Source organism: Haemorhous mexicanus, chromosome 9 (assembly GCF_027477595.1).
Source record: "Haemorhous mexicanus isolate bHaeMex1 chromosome 9, bHaeMex1.pri, whole genome shotgun sequence".
Lineage (NCBI taxonomy): Eukaryota > Metazoa > Chordata > Aves > Passeriformes > Fringillidae > Haemorhous > Haemorhous mexicanus.
Genome location: NC_082349.1, coordinates 9,628,374 through 9,644,032, shown reverse-complemented (window position 1 = coordinate 9,644,032; position 15,659 = coordinate 9,628,374). Strand labels below are relative to the sequence as shown.

The window sequence follows — 15,659 nt, the reverse complement described above, 5'->3', positions numbered from 1 at the left end:
TTGGCAAACTGATGCAAAATATTTATTCCAAGTTAGTTATTTTTGATGCAGTAGTTTTTCCCCCTCATACAGACTCAATGTGATAGTCACTTTTTAAAATCTGTAAATAATGTTATCAAAATAATCTTAATCTTTGAAATCTCACAAAAAATTTATATTTTACAATCCACCCTGAATATCAAGGCTGCAAGAAGAAGAACACAAACAATTCCTATATCCAAATATTTTACAGCTGTACCCAAAAAAAAAAAAAAAAAAAAAAGAAAACCACAAACGCCTGGTTAAGTGATGAAGCTCCCCGAGCCGCCAAAAAAATAAAATAAAATAAAATATTCATGTTATTAGCATTAATTTAACATAATTAGAACTTCAAAAGCCATTTTGTCATTGACAATGATTGTTTTAGCACACCGTTACCGCGCGCTGGGCAATGCGGCGGCACTGTTAGAAGCTTGTTGTTGCAGAGATCAGTCAGCCACTTGTGTCCTGCTCACACGACTGAACTTGTGCACTGCCCCACAAGGGATTTTTGTCAAAATTTGCTAGCTGCACAAACTTCTAGTAAGCATTAGGGCAAAACCAAAAGAAAAAGCTAAAGAAGCCAATTTCTCTCTTCTTTGGGATAAAATTATTTCCCTTGTGCATGAAGTATCAACAACAAAAGAAAAAACTGAACAGACTGGAGACAGAATAAACTCTGTTTAGTTTATACAACCCCAAACACGTGTTGAACTATGAACTGAGTTTATTGGGTTGGTTTTATTTATTTTAATTTTATTGTGCCCAGTTTCAGGCATCGTCATCTGACGTTTCGCTGCTACTTGTTTCTGTGTCTGAGTCCTCAATCTTTGTCTTAAAAGTGCTTCCCCAGTGGAACAACAGGCTGGAGCCGCGGCCCTGAAGAAATCCATTCTTCCCAAATCCGTTTCTTCTTCGCTGTAGGAATGAAATTAAGTTTTAAAAGGAGCAGAAGTGTGGAGAGTAACTGTCACCAGCCCTCTGTGGTGGACATGAATGCCACATTTAACTGTGTATGCACACATGGATAATGCAGAATCATCCACTCTACTACATTCTCCCTTATACGCTTGGTCCTCCTGAACACGCTTAAGAACAAGCCATTGAGAAAGGAGAGGAAAAGAGCAGTCACAAGAGCTGTAAACATACCTGCTCTGATTTAATCTGGAACTCTTTGAGCTCATCCTCCGTGAGGGGAAGGTAGTTTTCATCATTTTCAGGATATTCCTGCCATCCCATTTCTTTCAATAACCTGATTGTGGAGAAAAAAACCAGGGGCATGGGAACTAAAGCAAGGGAACAATGGCAAAGGAAGGAACACTTTGTCCATGAAAAGCAAGGTTTTGTAGTAAATCACTCCAAATTCACCACGGAATCTTCTCTATCACAGACCACTTCAACAATCCTTTGTGTTTACCCACCATTTTTCAATGTCTTTTACAAATATTTAACCATCAGCAGCCCTGTACAATGGGTACATATCCAGTCTGGTGGAAGACAGGGATTTGAAATTCTAACTCAAGGACACTGAAGAAGGACATAAGGCAACCAAGCCAGTATCACAGCTCAGAATCTTCTGAACCTTATTATCTGCTTGCACCAGATGCTCACACTGCTTACTCACTGATGTGAGATACAGCCTGAGATACCAGGTAAATATTTTTCTAACTCTCTTCTACTTTTACAGCATGTAAAGGAGCACAGGAGTATTCTAAGTGCAAACAAAGTGTGGTGTGTGTCTTCAAATCATTACATTTAGGACACCTGCTTGCAAATTAACCAGAATCACCCTTGGTTCATGCTGACTCCCACTGTGGGCAGATAAATATCTCTAGGGAGCATTAACACATGGGGATGTGGCATTAAAGAAGCACTGGAATTTAATTACAGACCTTGGTAAAGCCTTGTCTTGTTTTACTTTCAATAAGACCCCACCCAGTCCTGTACTAGTCACAAAGCCCCCACACCTCCTTACCTGTATAAACACAGCTACTGCTGCTTCCCAAAAATAGAATTTTCTTCAAAATTGTTTCCTTCTCCTCACAAAGCCCAAGGATTCGCCCTCCCTTACTCCAGACACTTTATTCTGCCATTTACTCACCTGTGTTCTGCTTCCAATGAATGGGAGAGGTTTTCCCCCTCCTCCGGCAAAGGGAGAGAAAGGCCATTCTGATGGCAGTTCTCTTCCCAGTTTTCCTTTGGTTCTGGTGTGCTGTTGCTCTCCATCTAAAGAAAAATAAAAACCATCAAAGTGTGCTTGCACAGACCATGCCAACAGCACAGTTCCAAGTTCAAGCTTCTGCCTTTGGAAGTTCAGCCAAGCCTTTCTCCTTGAGCCAGTGTTTTTTACAGAAGCTGCAGCAACATGTACCTGGCTGTGACAGGACAACACAGGACAAAGGACACTTGGTGGCCTGTGCTGCTGTGCCAAGCAGCATTGGCATTGCAAAGCCATCACCAGCAGCTCAGAGTGACAGCAAGAAAACGATGAGAATTAAATGCTCCTAAGGACACACATTACATACACATTAAGGCACAGATCTATACATTTAGGGGTCTGGTCTGAACCTCTGAGGCTTAAACCACATTCCTGCACCTTTCACAAGCACAAAATTCTACTTTTCTGTGAATGCAGTTTGATAGAGGAGTTGGAAAGCAACTTGAGATGTTAAAATATGATACTGTTCCTCTCTTTAGAGAATCCTTGCAAAAAAATCTAGATTACCTTTAACATCTGTGACCTTCCCTTCCGCCTCATTTATTACTTATCCACTTGCATTTTAATGTGCTACACATCCCCCTCCATCACTGCTGTACACTATTTCCACTGGCAAGTACGCCAGATCAGTGGGAGTCATTCCATTCCTCTTCCAGAGACTGAATTACATACACTGCTCAGAGCTTTTTCAGCCCCAACTCCTTCGACAGTAATGATTGCATACACAGCAAGGACAGTGATCTTACATCATCCAGCTTGTCACATTCCCTGTTTTCTGTTATCTCCCCATTTCTATCATCCTTCAGTGCCTTCAGGAATTCGCTCTTTTTGTCAGTGGTCCGGCGCATCAGCTTCGTCAGGCGTGAGGAGCAGATCTCGATGGGAGGGGTGGTGCTGGAAGGACTCTGCACAAGGAGGGAGAACACAGACATCAAACTGCACTGCTGCAAACCTGAGGCCTCTTCAGTGGCTGTGCTTACACCTTTCAAACACTCATCAGTTCCCTGGGTGGCTCTTAATCCCTCAAAAAACCCCAATCTAATGTCAAATTGCCATCAAAATACTAATGGGAGCTGCACATTCACTTCTCCCATCTATTATTATCATCAAATCAATTTCTTTTCTTCCCCTAGGAGTCAATTCACATGGCCATGAATATGTTTATTTTGCTTCTTTGTAATGTCTCGAGCAAGCTGGTACCTACAACAGACTATTAGGGCAAAAAACTTCACGCAGGATTCCTGCCCTACAAAAATTAGCAAATGAAGCAGATCAGACTCAGTTCATATTTGCGTTTTAAGTCATCCTGACAGACTCTACCCTGAAATTAAGCTATGGGAAGTAATCTCCTTTTAGGGAGTGGTCACATCCTTAACTAACCACAACCGGGTGCAGAACAGGCAGCCACAGCCTTGGAATCCTCCCCTGGAGGGAATGCTGCCAACTCCTGGCTCTGTACACTCAGCCCAGATGGTTCAGTGTGGAGCCAGACACGGACAACCCTTGAGCCTGTGGGAAATCTGCTCAGCTCAGTGCACGAACACCAGGAAACCTCCTGTGCTCTTCCACAATGTTTAAGCTTTCTTAATAATCTGGAATCTGTGAACCAGGCCCACTGGCAGTATCTGGCCATGATCCTGCAATAGGAGCACTGCTAACCAAGGTGAGCTTTCAATTTTATCTGTTCCATGTTTTGACTGGGCACACAAAAGGAATCTAAGAATGTGTTATGGGAAAGTTCCCAGTATCTTAACCTCCTGCTGGAGTTCATGGCTGGCTACTCTAAAACAATGAGGAATTTAATTATTATTATGGATAACTGACACCAGAATCTTGCATGCAAAACTACTTTTTCTTCATGTACATGCTTTGATTTTTAAAAAATGAAGATTAAACCAGTAAAATTTCCTGAAGTTTGTAGTGTTTTTCTCCCCACACACTTTTTTTAAGCTGCGGGGGAAGGTTGCAAATTCAGGCTCTTCAAAATGAAACTCCTGTGCCAAAAATTTCTATCGCACTCACTGCTCTGAGCAAAGATCAAGGGAACTAGACCAAAAACAAGGCAGCAACTGCTGCTTATATTTCCAATGGCTGTTGCATGTGAAACACTGGTGTGAAATAATGCCTGCAAGGAAGTAAGTGCAGCCTGGAAGTAATTTCTCAGGCAGACGTTCCAGATTTTGTCTAATTCAACGCAGTAAGAAACAAATCAGCAGTTGTTACAGACCTAATGAGTGACTGCAACTATCAGGATAAAAAGCCAACACAAGAGTGAAATTAAGCTCTCAACGTAACTATCAGTTTGACTGCAGTGACAGAAGGTAACAATGAACAAAGGAGACTAAAATTAGATGTCTTCTGGTAATCTGAAATACTCAACTTGAACTCTTTGCTAGTGGCTGTTTTAATCTCTAATAAACTACTGAGGTACTAAAACAATTCCTACACATCAGGGGAAGACAGTTACAGCTAAAGTTTAGAAACAACAGATTTCTGAAAGGGAATTAATTTCACCTCAATTCTGGTTTTATGCACAACTTTCTGTAGAAGGGTTATGTTTTACGAAATATTCTTCTTTAGCACTAAAATAGTAAACTGGCATCTCTTCTCAAGTAAGCTTAGCCCGTTCACTGAAACATAAGGCATCTAAGTCTTTTGGTGTTGCTTTTTTTTGAATGTTTGGGTTTTTATGAAGGAGAGCACTATGCATCACCTCAGATTTGTTCTGACGTCTGTCTAGGTAACATGGATGGCTATTCTTCCAGAAAAGTAATCCTGAATTCATTTAATTAATTTCAAGAACTCAGGCTGTATTGTAAGCCTGGTTGTCTTAGACTGGTTTGTGGGGACAGGGCCAGTGTTACTTTTAGTTAGGCATCCTTTTAGTTTTCAACACACTGTGGTCTCTTATGAATAAAGGTGCTATTTTTACCACTTCTGAAGGAGGTGCATTAGCCCCCTTTCAGAAACAAAAAGCTAGAGACTGACTATGTGTAGTAGTCCGGGACAACCAGGATTGCAGTACTATCTGCTGGCCACAGATCTCTGTTTTCATAATCTCAATCTCCAACAGATTCAAAGAAAAATGTATTACAAGTATCCAGTTTAGTTGGGAGTAATTTTTAAGCCCTTTATGTTTATAGCTCTCAGGTTGGTACCCAACATCTTCACTGACTGCAGTTTCACAGAAACTTCACACCCCCCTCTTAGGGACACATGAAGGAAACACTTGCACTACTCCTGTATGATACAAAGTGACACCTCTCCTGTCTGCTGAAGTGAAAAGACTGTTGAAGTTTACATATTTACACTGTCCATACTGTGCTGTGCATTACACAAAAGGAAAGCTAACAGCAGCCCAAAGAACTTGGTCTAAAGAGAGAGAAAAGGTAAGGGAAAGAAACAGAGTATAAGATCTATCTATCAAAGTGACAGGTGCCTGTGTATTAACTATTGCCTTCAATGACTGCTCGTACACTCAGCTCTGGCTAAGGCAGAAAAGTGCAGTTTGCTGCAAAGTACAGTCTGCAAAGGAGAGAATCATAAAGGGACAAGGCCTTATTTTAGAAGTAATGCCTATAACAGAACAAGACAAGCGATGACTAGAAAAATCCCCCAATTTTACAGTTAGAACAAGCTAATTTCAGATGTTGTAAATCATCATTTACAGAATCACAAAATCATTAAAGTTGGAAAAGACTTCCAAGATCATCAAGTCAAACCTGAAAAGAGCAGCTGCACTGGCCAGGAATTTATCACAGTCTGTTCTACTTTCATTCTTTTTTTCCTTGTGCTCTGTCACAGTTATTGCTGAAATATTAAGAGATTTGTATTTCAAGGCTCTCTCTATACTTCAGACCAAAACCAGGAGCAAGTCAGTTTCCATCTCAGCAGATTACCTCCTTCCAATTTAGTCAAAACTAAAAAGAGATACTGTAGCTGAAAAGTCATATGTACACATGTTAAACTCCTTCAGGCCCCTCAGATCTGAGTGCTTGTGCTGTTGTTCCAAAAAAAGGAAATTAGGCAGAACACCTTCCTTCCCCTTCCTTTCCTATACTGAAAAACATCATGGGAATCAATTTGCCTACCTATTCACATCAGTTCTTGGTATCTGCACTCCCATAACACCAAGCTGACGCATGTCTTGTTACACAACACCACTTAAAGCATTAGTACTTTTTTTTTTTTTACTGGAAGGAAATTCTAATACAGTTGAACAAACATCAGTGGCTCTACAGACAGATAAACCCCATTTTGATTACTTTTAGTGTATCACTGATGTGGCAGAATGTGCTAAGAATGTACAAGTGAGTCATCCCTCAAGGGTGCAAAGGTACGTACCACACGCAGAGAGGGCTTTATCATAAACTAGAGTTTATGCTCTAGTAGGTGATAGTTACAAAAGCTCCCAGCCTATCCCCAAGCCCAACCCTTACCTCTTTGGGAGAGGTGAGGACTGAGCCACTTGCCAGTACCGCTGGTTTGGTTACAGACACTGGACTGGTAAAGGCAGAGTCACGGGTGGAGGACAGTGAGCCTGGTTTATGTTCACTTCTGTTGGCTTTCCATGGGCTTGGCTGTATTGAAGAGAACACAAAACACAGGGCAGTAAATGGCAAGGCATGAGAAGGGGCTGCTTGCAAGTATTAAAATAAATAAGAAACATTGTGTTGGCTGTTGTATGGATTTCCTTTTCTTCTTCCCTCTCCAACAACGGTCTCAACAGGTTTATTTCAACACCCGTTGTTTTTCCCCTGGCATCTTCTGTTTTCCCCAAATTACACACAATTCTGGTTCATGGGCACCACCCTTCAGTAAAACACCATTAAGAGCTCACAGAGAAAATCCAGCATTGCCCTTCGTTAATTGGAATCACCACTGTGTAATACAATTCACCTTACAGCTACTCACAGATGGGAAATAAAAAAATCCCAATTAAAATGAAATTTCTTAGGGGAACACTGCACACCACAAAGAAAGGCTTCCAATCACTTGATAGGAAGTTTCCCTGTGTGAAGAAGATCATCGCGCAATGGTTTTGTTTAGAGAATGAAAATTATTTATTTCCTAGGGCCCTGAAAGTGTCCATCATTGCACCAATTTAGCAACAATAACAAGAAAAAGAAGAAAAAGCAGCCAATTTATTACAGTGCAGGATCACTTGCTGTTTTGCCCTGGATACTCTCTGCAGTATCCCTTTGAATATACCGGTCATTTGGCTAAAGAGCAAAGACTTAAAGATAAGTTTGTGTTACTTGGAATGGCGTTCTTGAAGGTCTCTTATCAGTCAGGGACAAACACTGTGAAGTGAGAGTCTCTACAAAAACAATCCTAAGAAGAAACTTGTTCCAAGTGGCACTAGCAAGACACTGTCAGAACGTTAAAACATACAGGTTCCTTTGACTCACTGGACTTCTGAAGCCAGCTTCAAGTCACTCATAAAATAATTAATGCACAAATGGGATTCAGCTAAATCTGAGATGCAACAGATCTTGCAATCTGCCAGCAATGAGAACAGAGGCACTATTTCAGTATGTAGTCACTATCTACTGTGTCCTATGAATTTTTTAAAAAAATACACTGCATGGGTAGGCCATCAGCTTTACTCTTCACTCTCACTTCAAAATGAGCATCCCACACTATCAAATAGATTCTATGGCACTCACAGCACACATTAAAAACATCCCCTTCAAACCTCAGAAATATCCTGATCTGCACAATATTTATTGCCTGTACTAAAATTAGTGTGCAGTATGACTCTGACAAGAAGTTTCTCTCCACAGCTCCAGGGTTGCACTTTTCCATTCCCACTCTCAGCTGCCCAGTGCTGTTCTCCAGGCTTCCACAAAGGGGCAGCTTGCAGCTCAGTCAGATCCAAAGACAGACCCCTCTTGCTTTCCCTGCATGGCTGAGTGTGACCTTCATGGATTGCCTGACTGTGAGCTATTGGTCATCTCAATTAGCCAGAAAGAACACACTTATTTCACTGCCATCAGTTCTCTTCCTTTCTGAACTACTTGGTACAACTTAACAAAATAATTTTTCATTCAGTTTTCCTGTGACAGCTTTCCAATACTGCTGACTTTATGGAAAGGAATGTTTTGACTCCTCTACTATTTTATGCACTGCAATTCCTGGATAACTTTCTAGAAGTCTTAAGGCTAATGCATCCTACCACAGCTGCTTTAAGGCTGTGACTTTAAAAAGGCATCAATGCACACAGCTTTTGTGGCTAAGGAGATGCTGATACCCCACTTTTGGGTTTTGCTAATGGTCACCATTCATTAACAACAGCACTGTTGATGACATCAGATAATTCTTCCCACTGCAATCTGAGGAATATCACACTGCCCCAGTAATCACAGCACCACGTCAGTGTGTAAACACTTAGAAATTAGCAGCTAAATCACTAAGTACATATTTATAGCCTGCTTAATGTGACTGATCTAAAAAATTAATACCTTTTCCACTAGCCAAAGAACATTTCCTTTTTTATCAATACTGCAATATTTCGTGTATAAATCCAGGTGTAATTCAGGCCTACTGGATTCAGTGAAGTAAGAACTTAACTAAAAGGAACTTAGGCAGGTACCACTACATATTGCCATAATCTCTGATTTAAATACAGATAAACAATCTGGAATGCAAATGAACTATGTCACATGTAAAGCAAGCTAAAAAAAAAAAGCCCACCACTATATTTTGATGGATGTTGAACCTTCAGATCATAGTCAGTTTTATTCCAACTGTGAGCACTGAATAATGTATTCTTTTTATCTGAAGAATCAAAACCTACATAGTCTAATTTCAGAACACGGTAAGCAAAAGCTTAGAGAGCAGCTCCCCTTGACCGAACTAATGGAACACCGCTGTCCATGGGCTTCAGAAGCAGCTAAAACAAATGCAACAGTAATTGCACAGCAAGCTGCAAGGAGCGACTTGATGTGCAATTACTGTTGCACTTGTAGCTGCTCCTAAAGCTGCTACATTAGCTAAGCAGACTTTTATGCCCAAATTCTACACTGTAATGCAACGGGTATATCATGACCAGCACTAACAATACACATTCCCATAACTTGCAGGAGTGCATTTTCATCTCTCAGTCTCTACACTGATACAGCATTAATTTACTGACCTCAGAAATTATCTTTGCATACAACAGCCAGTAACACGGACAAGCTCTATGCATTGTGATTCACTAGAATTCTGTTTACTTTGAAGCCAGAGACAATCCAACAGTCTGGTCAGAAACTGTATCTCTGGTCTTTTGTCTCAAAGAACACACAAAACATCCAGACTAAACCCAGGTCTGGCTGTATCTACACATGTATCAATATCAAGCTGTAAAAGCAAAACTAAAAGCCAGAAGAAGCTCCCTACTCATTAGAAGCTGCATTTTGTTTACCTATTCTAAACAAGAATATATATGGACTGAAAACTGTGTGTGGAATGAAAAACTCCTTATAAACATCCTTTCTAATGGGTCAATTTATCCTATCTCACCAAGAAGTAGATCAGCTGTCAAATTAAGTGTTTAGACAAGATTATTTGATAATTTTAACCACTACAATTTTTTCTGTAGCTGGCAGATTTAACCTGAATTAACAAAAATTTAAAAAAGGGAAAGCTCTAAACTTGCTTTCTTACAAAAAGAAGCTGCGAGTCTCTTATTTTGCTTTTATCTTTCAAGTGTATTAAGAATTTTCTACTGTAATCACAGGAAAGATTTTGTTGGAATGCTGCAGCCAGCATTAGTAATTAATACATTTTAGAACTCAAAGTATTTGGACATCTCTTTAAAGAATAACCCAGCTAACATTTTTTTTTAGCTTTTTAAATACTTTCCCAATTAATTCTTCAAAATTTCTAATGCATATATACATGCTGTTCTCTGAAAAAATGGGCAAGACTAAGCCTAGAACTAAGGAAAAAAAATACTTGTTGTTTTTTTTTTTTAGCACAACTGTATTTCCTTCAGTAAAAGAACTATAGCACAAACTCCATGGCTTTTCCAGATTGTTTTTAAGGCTCAACTAAATTACACCTGAATTGCAGGATGTTACAATCTAATCTGATCTTAGCCTCTATTGTTCTGGACACATCAAAGTATTGCAACCCAATAAAGATTTTTCAAGGTAGTCATGTGAACAGCTCAAGCACATAGCAGCACACATTCCACCTCTCCAGCAGTGCTCGTTTTGTCCTATTAAGATAAGGGTTTGTCTCATGCATGAGGACACACCCATTCAAATAGACAGCAGTGTAGTCAGTCAGAGGTTAGCTCTCCCTATGGACAAACCCAAAGGCATTTTAACAGAGAACAACAACCTTAGTAGTAAATAGATCTCTACTGTAAAAGCCACTGCCCAGAAACTACTGGATTCCAACTCCTGCTACTTGTTCGGGGGTTGATTCCTTTGATCTGCAGTTCACTAATTCGGTTGGAACCCTCTGTACCTTGGAAGGAGGAGCTGCAGGTTTAGGAACCAGATTTTTGTAGACACTTGGGACAATGGTGGTGGCTTTGTTGCCATTTGCCAGGTGAGAAACAGGTGATGTAAATGCAGCTGAGAAGGCGGCGGAAGGATCCTCTTTTGAAACCTTTTTGATGACCAGCATCTTGGTAGGTTGCTTGGCACTAGGGGGGTTTTCTGTAAAAACAGAACAAGAGATTATGAAATACAAATATTCAGTTTCAGAACAGCTTCAGTACACTGGTCCAGTTCCTCCCTTTCCATCTTAGACACTGCACATCTGATTCTGAGACCATCAGCTGCTCTTTCGTTTCAGCTCTGAGAGAAGATACTTGATGTGGATATCTAAACACAATCTTTTCTAATTTAAACAAAACAGCTCCCTTGATGCTGAAAGGAAAAACCTACAGTGACATCAGTTAACAGCCTTGCACCATTCTACAGAAATCAGAACAGGTATGAGCATTTTTTTGAGCAACCATGGATCAGCTTTATTAGGTCACTAACACAGCAAAAATATTTACACAACCTGTACCTCAAAAGACACACTGCTTTTACAAACAAGAACAGTTAATGCTTCTTAGGCCAAATAAACACATTTCCAGGAGCATAACAATTAAAAAATACTCATAGTATAAACAGATAAAAGCCCTATAAATGCTGTCATTAGGTTTTGAGAAGAACAACAGCTACCTGAAGAATAGAACAGAAAAAAATACAGACCAATACAAAAGAATACAACCCAACAGTATTGCAAGAAGTGTTTTTGAGTTTCTTTTGCATTTGTACTATTTACAGTATCTAATCCAACTAGTTATTAACAAATCTGTGTTTAACTACTAGAACTGGTACCTTGTTTCACTTTTTTTTTAAAGGCATGGATTCACAGAATACATCAGGATCAAAAGCAAGGCTGTTCTGAGTTTAAAAAAAATCAACTAAACTCAAAACCACAGAACTATGACAGCTTTGCTGTATTTCCACTATGAAGATCCCAAGTCAGGAACTAATGTCTAGTTCACTCCAATCTGCTCTGCCCTTCAAGTGATGTCTGTGTGAAACCGTAACTGCATGACAGGAAGCGAACACAGAGCAGTGACATTACTGCCACTGGCTGTTTTTTTATGACAATACAAGCACAGTTTCAAACAGACAAAAGGGCCAAGAGATTAGGGAAGACTGTGGGAGGAAAACAGCAAAGGACAGAAAGCAGCAAACTGTCTGCTTCACTCAAATCTTTAAAATATTTTTGAGTGAAAACCCAGCATTTGAACACCGGTTACAACTTTCTGCTCCATCATCAGCATTGTGTACAGTGACCTTTACCTACCCCATACTCCAGAAGGTGTCCCTAAAGGTTTGTTCTGGTTGTTCTGTCTTCCAGCTTCTGGATTCAAAGATGGCTGCAAAAAGACAATGTAAATGAATATATTGTTGTATCACATATGACCAAAAAAAAAAAAAAAAAAAAAAAAAAAAAAAAAAAAAAATCAGTATTAACATTTTGTTTCCAAGAACCCAGAGGATGGGTAGATTTCTCTGAACAGCAGCTGAAGTGGAAGAGAGTACTTTGCCACAAGACATCAGAAAATCAAGTTTGCCTGCTTGGTTTCTGCTGTATTTCCAATGGAACTACCAGAGGGTTCAGGATAACTCCTCTAGTCTTCTACTATAATTAAGTAGATTCTACCAACCAGTACATGTATTAAAAAATTAGGTAATTTGATCAGCAGCTCAAAAAATAAAATAGAATCCACATCATTAGTAAATGAATAATCTATCCTTATTTCAAAAGTATTTTAATGCAATGATTATGCATAAGCCAATTAAAAAAAACACCCCAAAGCAATACTAGATTCACAATGCAAAGGAATATATTTACGAACAAAAAAAGGGCTACATTTAAATTTGTATCAAACCTCAGAGTCCACTTTTTAGGACAAGAGTGCACGCAGACTCAGTGCTCTCTGCACACTTACATGAGATTCGGTTTCAGAATTCAACTTGGTGAAACAACTACAGACATGTCCAAGCTCAAAGCAGAGTGAAGAAAATCTAAGCACTCAAATGACAGATGTTCTTGATTAGCTACTCCTCTTCCCCTGTCCCAAATAACCTCAGTTCAAAATACAGCCATCTTTTTCCTCTTTTTAATGAATTCCTCATATGTCAGTTACTATGGTGACAGCATAACTCTCTAATAGTGAGCATCTGAAATAGTAGGTATTTCTGTTCTGTAAGAGTAAGGAAAAAATGTCACACCATAGCATAAATTTCTGCCTCAGTCTCCAGAAACTCCTCTGTTTAAGTGTTTCAATTTTTAGTTACAGGTCAGTTTTATAGCAGGGGTGCTCACACTTAAGACAGCCTGCTGTGCAGACCTCTCAGGAAAAGTGTTGTCAGCCACGCAGGCCTAACAGCCACACACTTAACCACAGCATACATCAGTTTCACCACTATGGCAGAGACAGTACAGGAGTTACTAAACAAAGCTTGCTGCTAGCCAGTGTGTGGTATTATCATCTTCAAAATGAGGGAAGTAATTAGAGAAGAAACAGCCATGTAGTTGGGGAAGGCACTCATCAAGGCACTGAAGAGGAGAATGAAGTATGTGGAAGAAAGATTTAGACCAAGACAGATAACAAGAGATTGCACACTTGCAATCATTGCAATATTTCTGATTTCAACAGACTTCTGACAGTCAAAAAAAACCAAAACCAACAGGCTTATAGAAGGACTGAATTACAATATTCTTGAGAAATCAGCTAGTAGAAATCCACACACAAGCTTTATTCCCACTCTCCAGCTGTTAACCACTCTGTGATGCAGGCTCTTGCTCCAAGCAGCCGCAGCTGAACAAGAGCATGCAATCACTTCCCAGGCCCTTCACTGAAAAGAATCCAGCAGCTTAAATCAAACTACCTCCTGTGGCAATTTAAGTGTAGGCTCTGGATTTTGGCCTGAAGCAGCTGTGGGTATTCAAGTACTTCACTCTGACTCGTAAATTCCTGAGCAGAAGCCATCAAACTGCCACAACAATTTTAGCTGTGAACAGCCTTCCAGATACAAATGCTGAATAAGACAGCAAAAACCTCATGATGATGATATACACAAGTGTGCACAGTATCACCAGAACCTCTCATGACAGGAGGCAGCAAAGGCTTTAGCACTGAAGATGAAGACAGAGGAACTGCATTAGGGGAAGGGACAGAGCTACCAGAACCTTACAAAGGATATTCTCATTGCACTGGTCAAGAAGAGCCTAGAGACATCCACAGATGCAGAAAGAAAAACATATGGTCTAATAATATAACACTCTTCAGAGGTCAGGAGAAATAGAATTAAATTGAAAAGAGAAAGCATAAAAGGTGCACATCTCTCAAAGCATTAGCATTAAGGAAGGCACATGGTAAGACGAAAGCTGTAAGTCCAAGAACTGTTTGATAAAGTTTGAAAAACTAAAGATATTCCAGTAAAAATAGAGCTAGGATGTAAGAGACTATCATACTGATAATACCACATGAATCAAAATGCTGAATAAGAAGAAAACTGGTCAATTGGAGATGTTGATGGAAGAAATGGCTCAAGAAACCCTGATCCACAGATTAACAGAGAGAGAGGAAATCATCTCTGATAATACTGTTCCAGAAGATTCAAGGCAGATGGTGGCTAAAGTCTGAGCATGTCATGAACAAGCTTGGGAAGGTTATCACAAACACCAACATGTATCAGAGTGAAGGAGACAGGAAGACTGAAGCAGGCAGGCTGGAGATAAACTGAACAGATGTATTTCTAGGAGCAAAAAAAAGGCTTTGTAAGCAAAGCCACAAAGTCAATACAACTACTCTTCCTCTGTCACCTTATGGGTTTCACTGAAGACCTGGCTTGAATGTTACAATGTCTTCAGTTCACAATAACCATTTGGCAAAAAATAAAAGCCAAAACCCATAATCCAACAGGTCTTCAAGTCCTGAGAGCTCTGGGTACCAATCAGCATCCTATCAGTGCCGGAATAGTTTTGTTAAATTTGTTGTGTCTCAAACATGGAATGGAATGCAATTCTAGATCCTCACCACCTATCAATGCTAATGCAAACGAGATCTGAAAAGCCATTTCTCACACCTTCCACTTCTAGTGAGAAGCTACACACTTACAAAGTCTTCCTCCTCAAACTGCAAATGCTCTTTATCTTCCTTCTTCTCTTCCCTAGATTCAACAGGCAGCTTTTCTTGAAAGGCGGAACTTTTCCGAGAATGGAAGTTGCCATTCCAGTGGCGATGAACTCCAGTTCCTCCTCCTCCACGCTGGCTCACACCATCATGGCCCCGTGAGGGACCATGCCAGCCAGGCTGACTGCCAGAAAGCCCAACATGAGCTCCTTTAGAAACACCAGAATCTACAGAATCATGGCGGAGAAGGGACGGCTGATGCCAGCAGTCTAAACAAAAGGAGATAAGGATGCAAATTAAAAAATCAACACAGTATGCAGAATACTGGAAGTATCAGGTTGTTTTTCTTGTTGTTCAGCCAGTACTCACTAAGGAACTGCTGAGCTGAACTTATTAAGTACTGTGTGATTATATCAGAAAACAACTCAAGCTACACAATGCACATACATAAAAACCTCTTAAGGCCTGAGCACATTGCAGAGGAGAATAGCACAACTTCCTCATAGGATGCTTTGAAAAGGTACAGTTTGGGAAAATGTTTCTATTCTGCTGAATTCCTCATTCTGTAGAATATTTCAAACTGTTTGCTCTCAGGCTGCATTCTGATCCTTCTTACCTCCCGCAGTCCGGAGGGGCCCATTATTGAAAAATCCATCGGAAGAGTTGTGTCTCCTGCGGCTCACGCCAAAGCGGCCCTCTCCCCTAGGAAGATGCTCTCCATGTTTCTCAAAGGTGGCTGCAGGGGACTGCAGAAAGTAAAAAGTCATGTAATGAAGC

General features: G+C 40.1%; 1 protein-coding gene across 1 annotated transcript in view; it reads right to left on the bottom strand.

The window, feature by feature from the left end:
* The window catches only part of GPBP1L1 (GC-rich promoter binding protein 1 like 1), a 31,988-nt gene continuing 16,329 nt past the window's right edge, over window positions 1-15,659 (bottom strand). The window contains exons 4-12 of the mRNA XM_059853917.1: window positions 15,499-15,628; window positions 14,868-15,151; window positions 12,044-12,116; window positions 10,697-10,890; window positions 6,676-6,816; window positions 2,983-3,141; window positions 2,120-2,244; window positions 1,168-1,270; window positions 1-936 (exon numbers count right to left, since the gene is read on the bottom strand). Coding sequence (XP_059709900.1) covers window positions 790-936; window positions 1,168-1,270; window positions 2,120-2,244; window positions 2,983-3,141; window positions 6,676-6,816; window positions 10,697-10,890; window positions 12,044-12,116; window positions 14,868-15,151; window positions 15,499-15,628 — 1,356 coding nt within the window. The 3' untranslated portion in view covers window positions 1-789. The remainder of the gene's footprint in view (window positions 937-1,167; window positions 1,271-2,119; window positions 2,245-2,982; window positions 3,142-6,675; window positions 6,817-10,696; window positions 10,891-12,043; window positions 12,117-14,867; window positions 15,152-15,498; window positions 15,629-15,659) is intronic.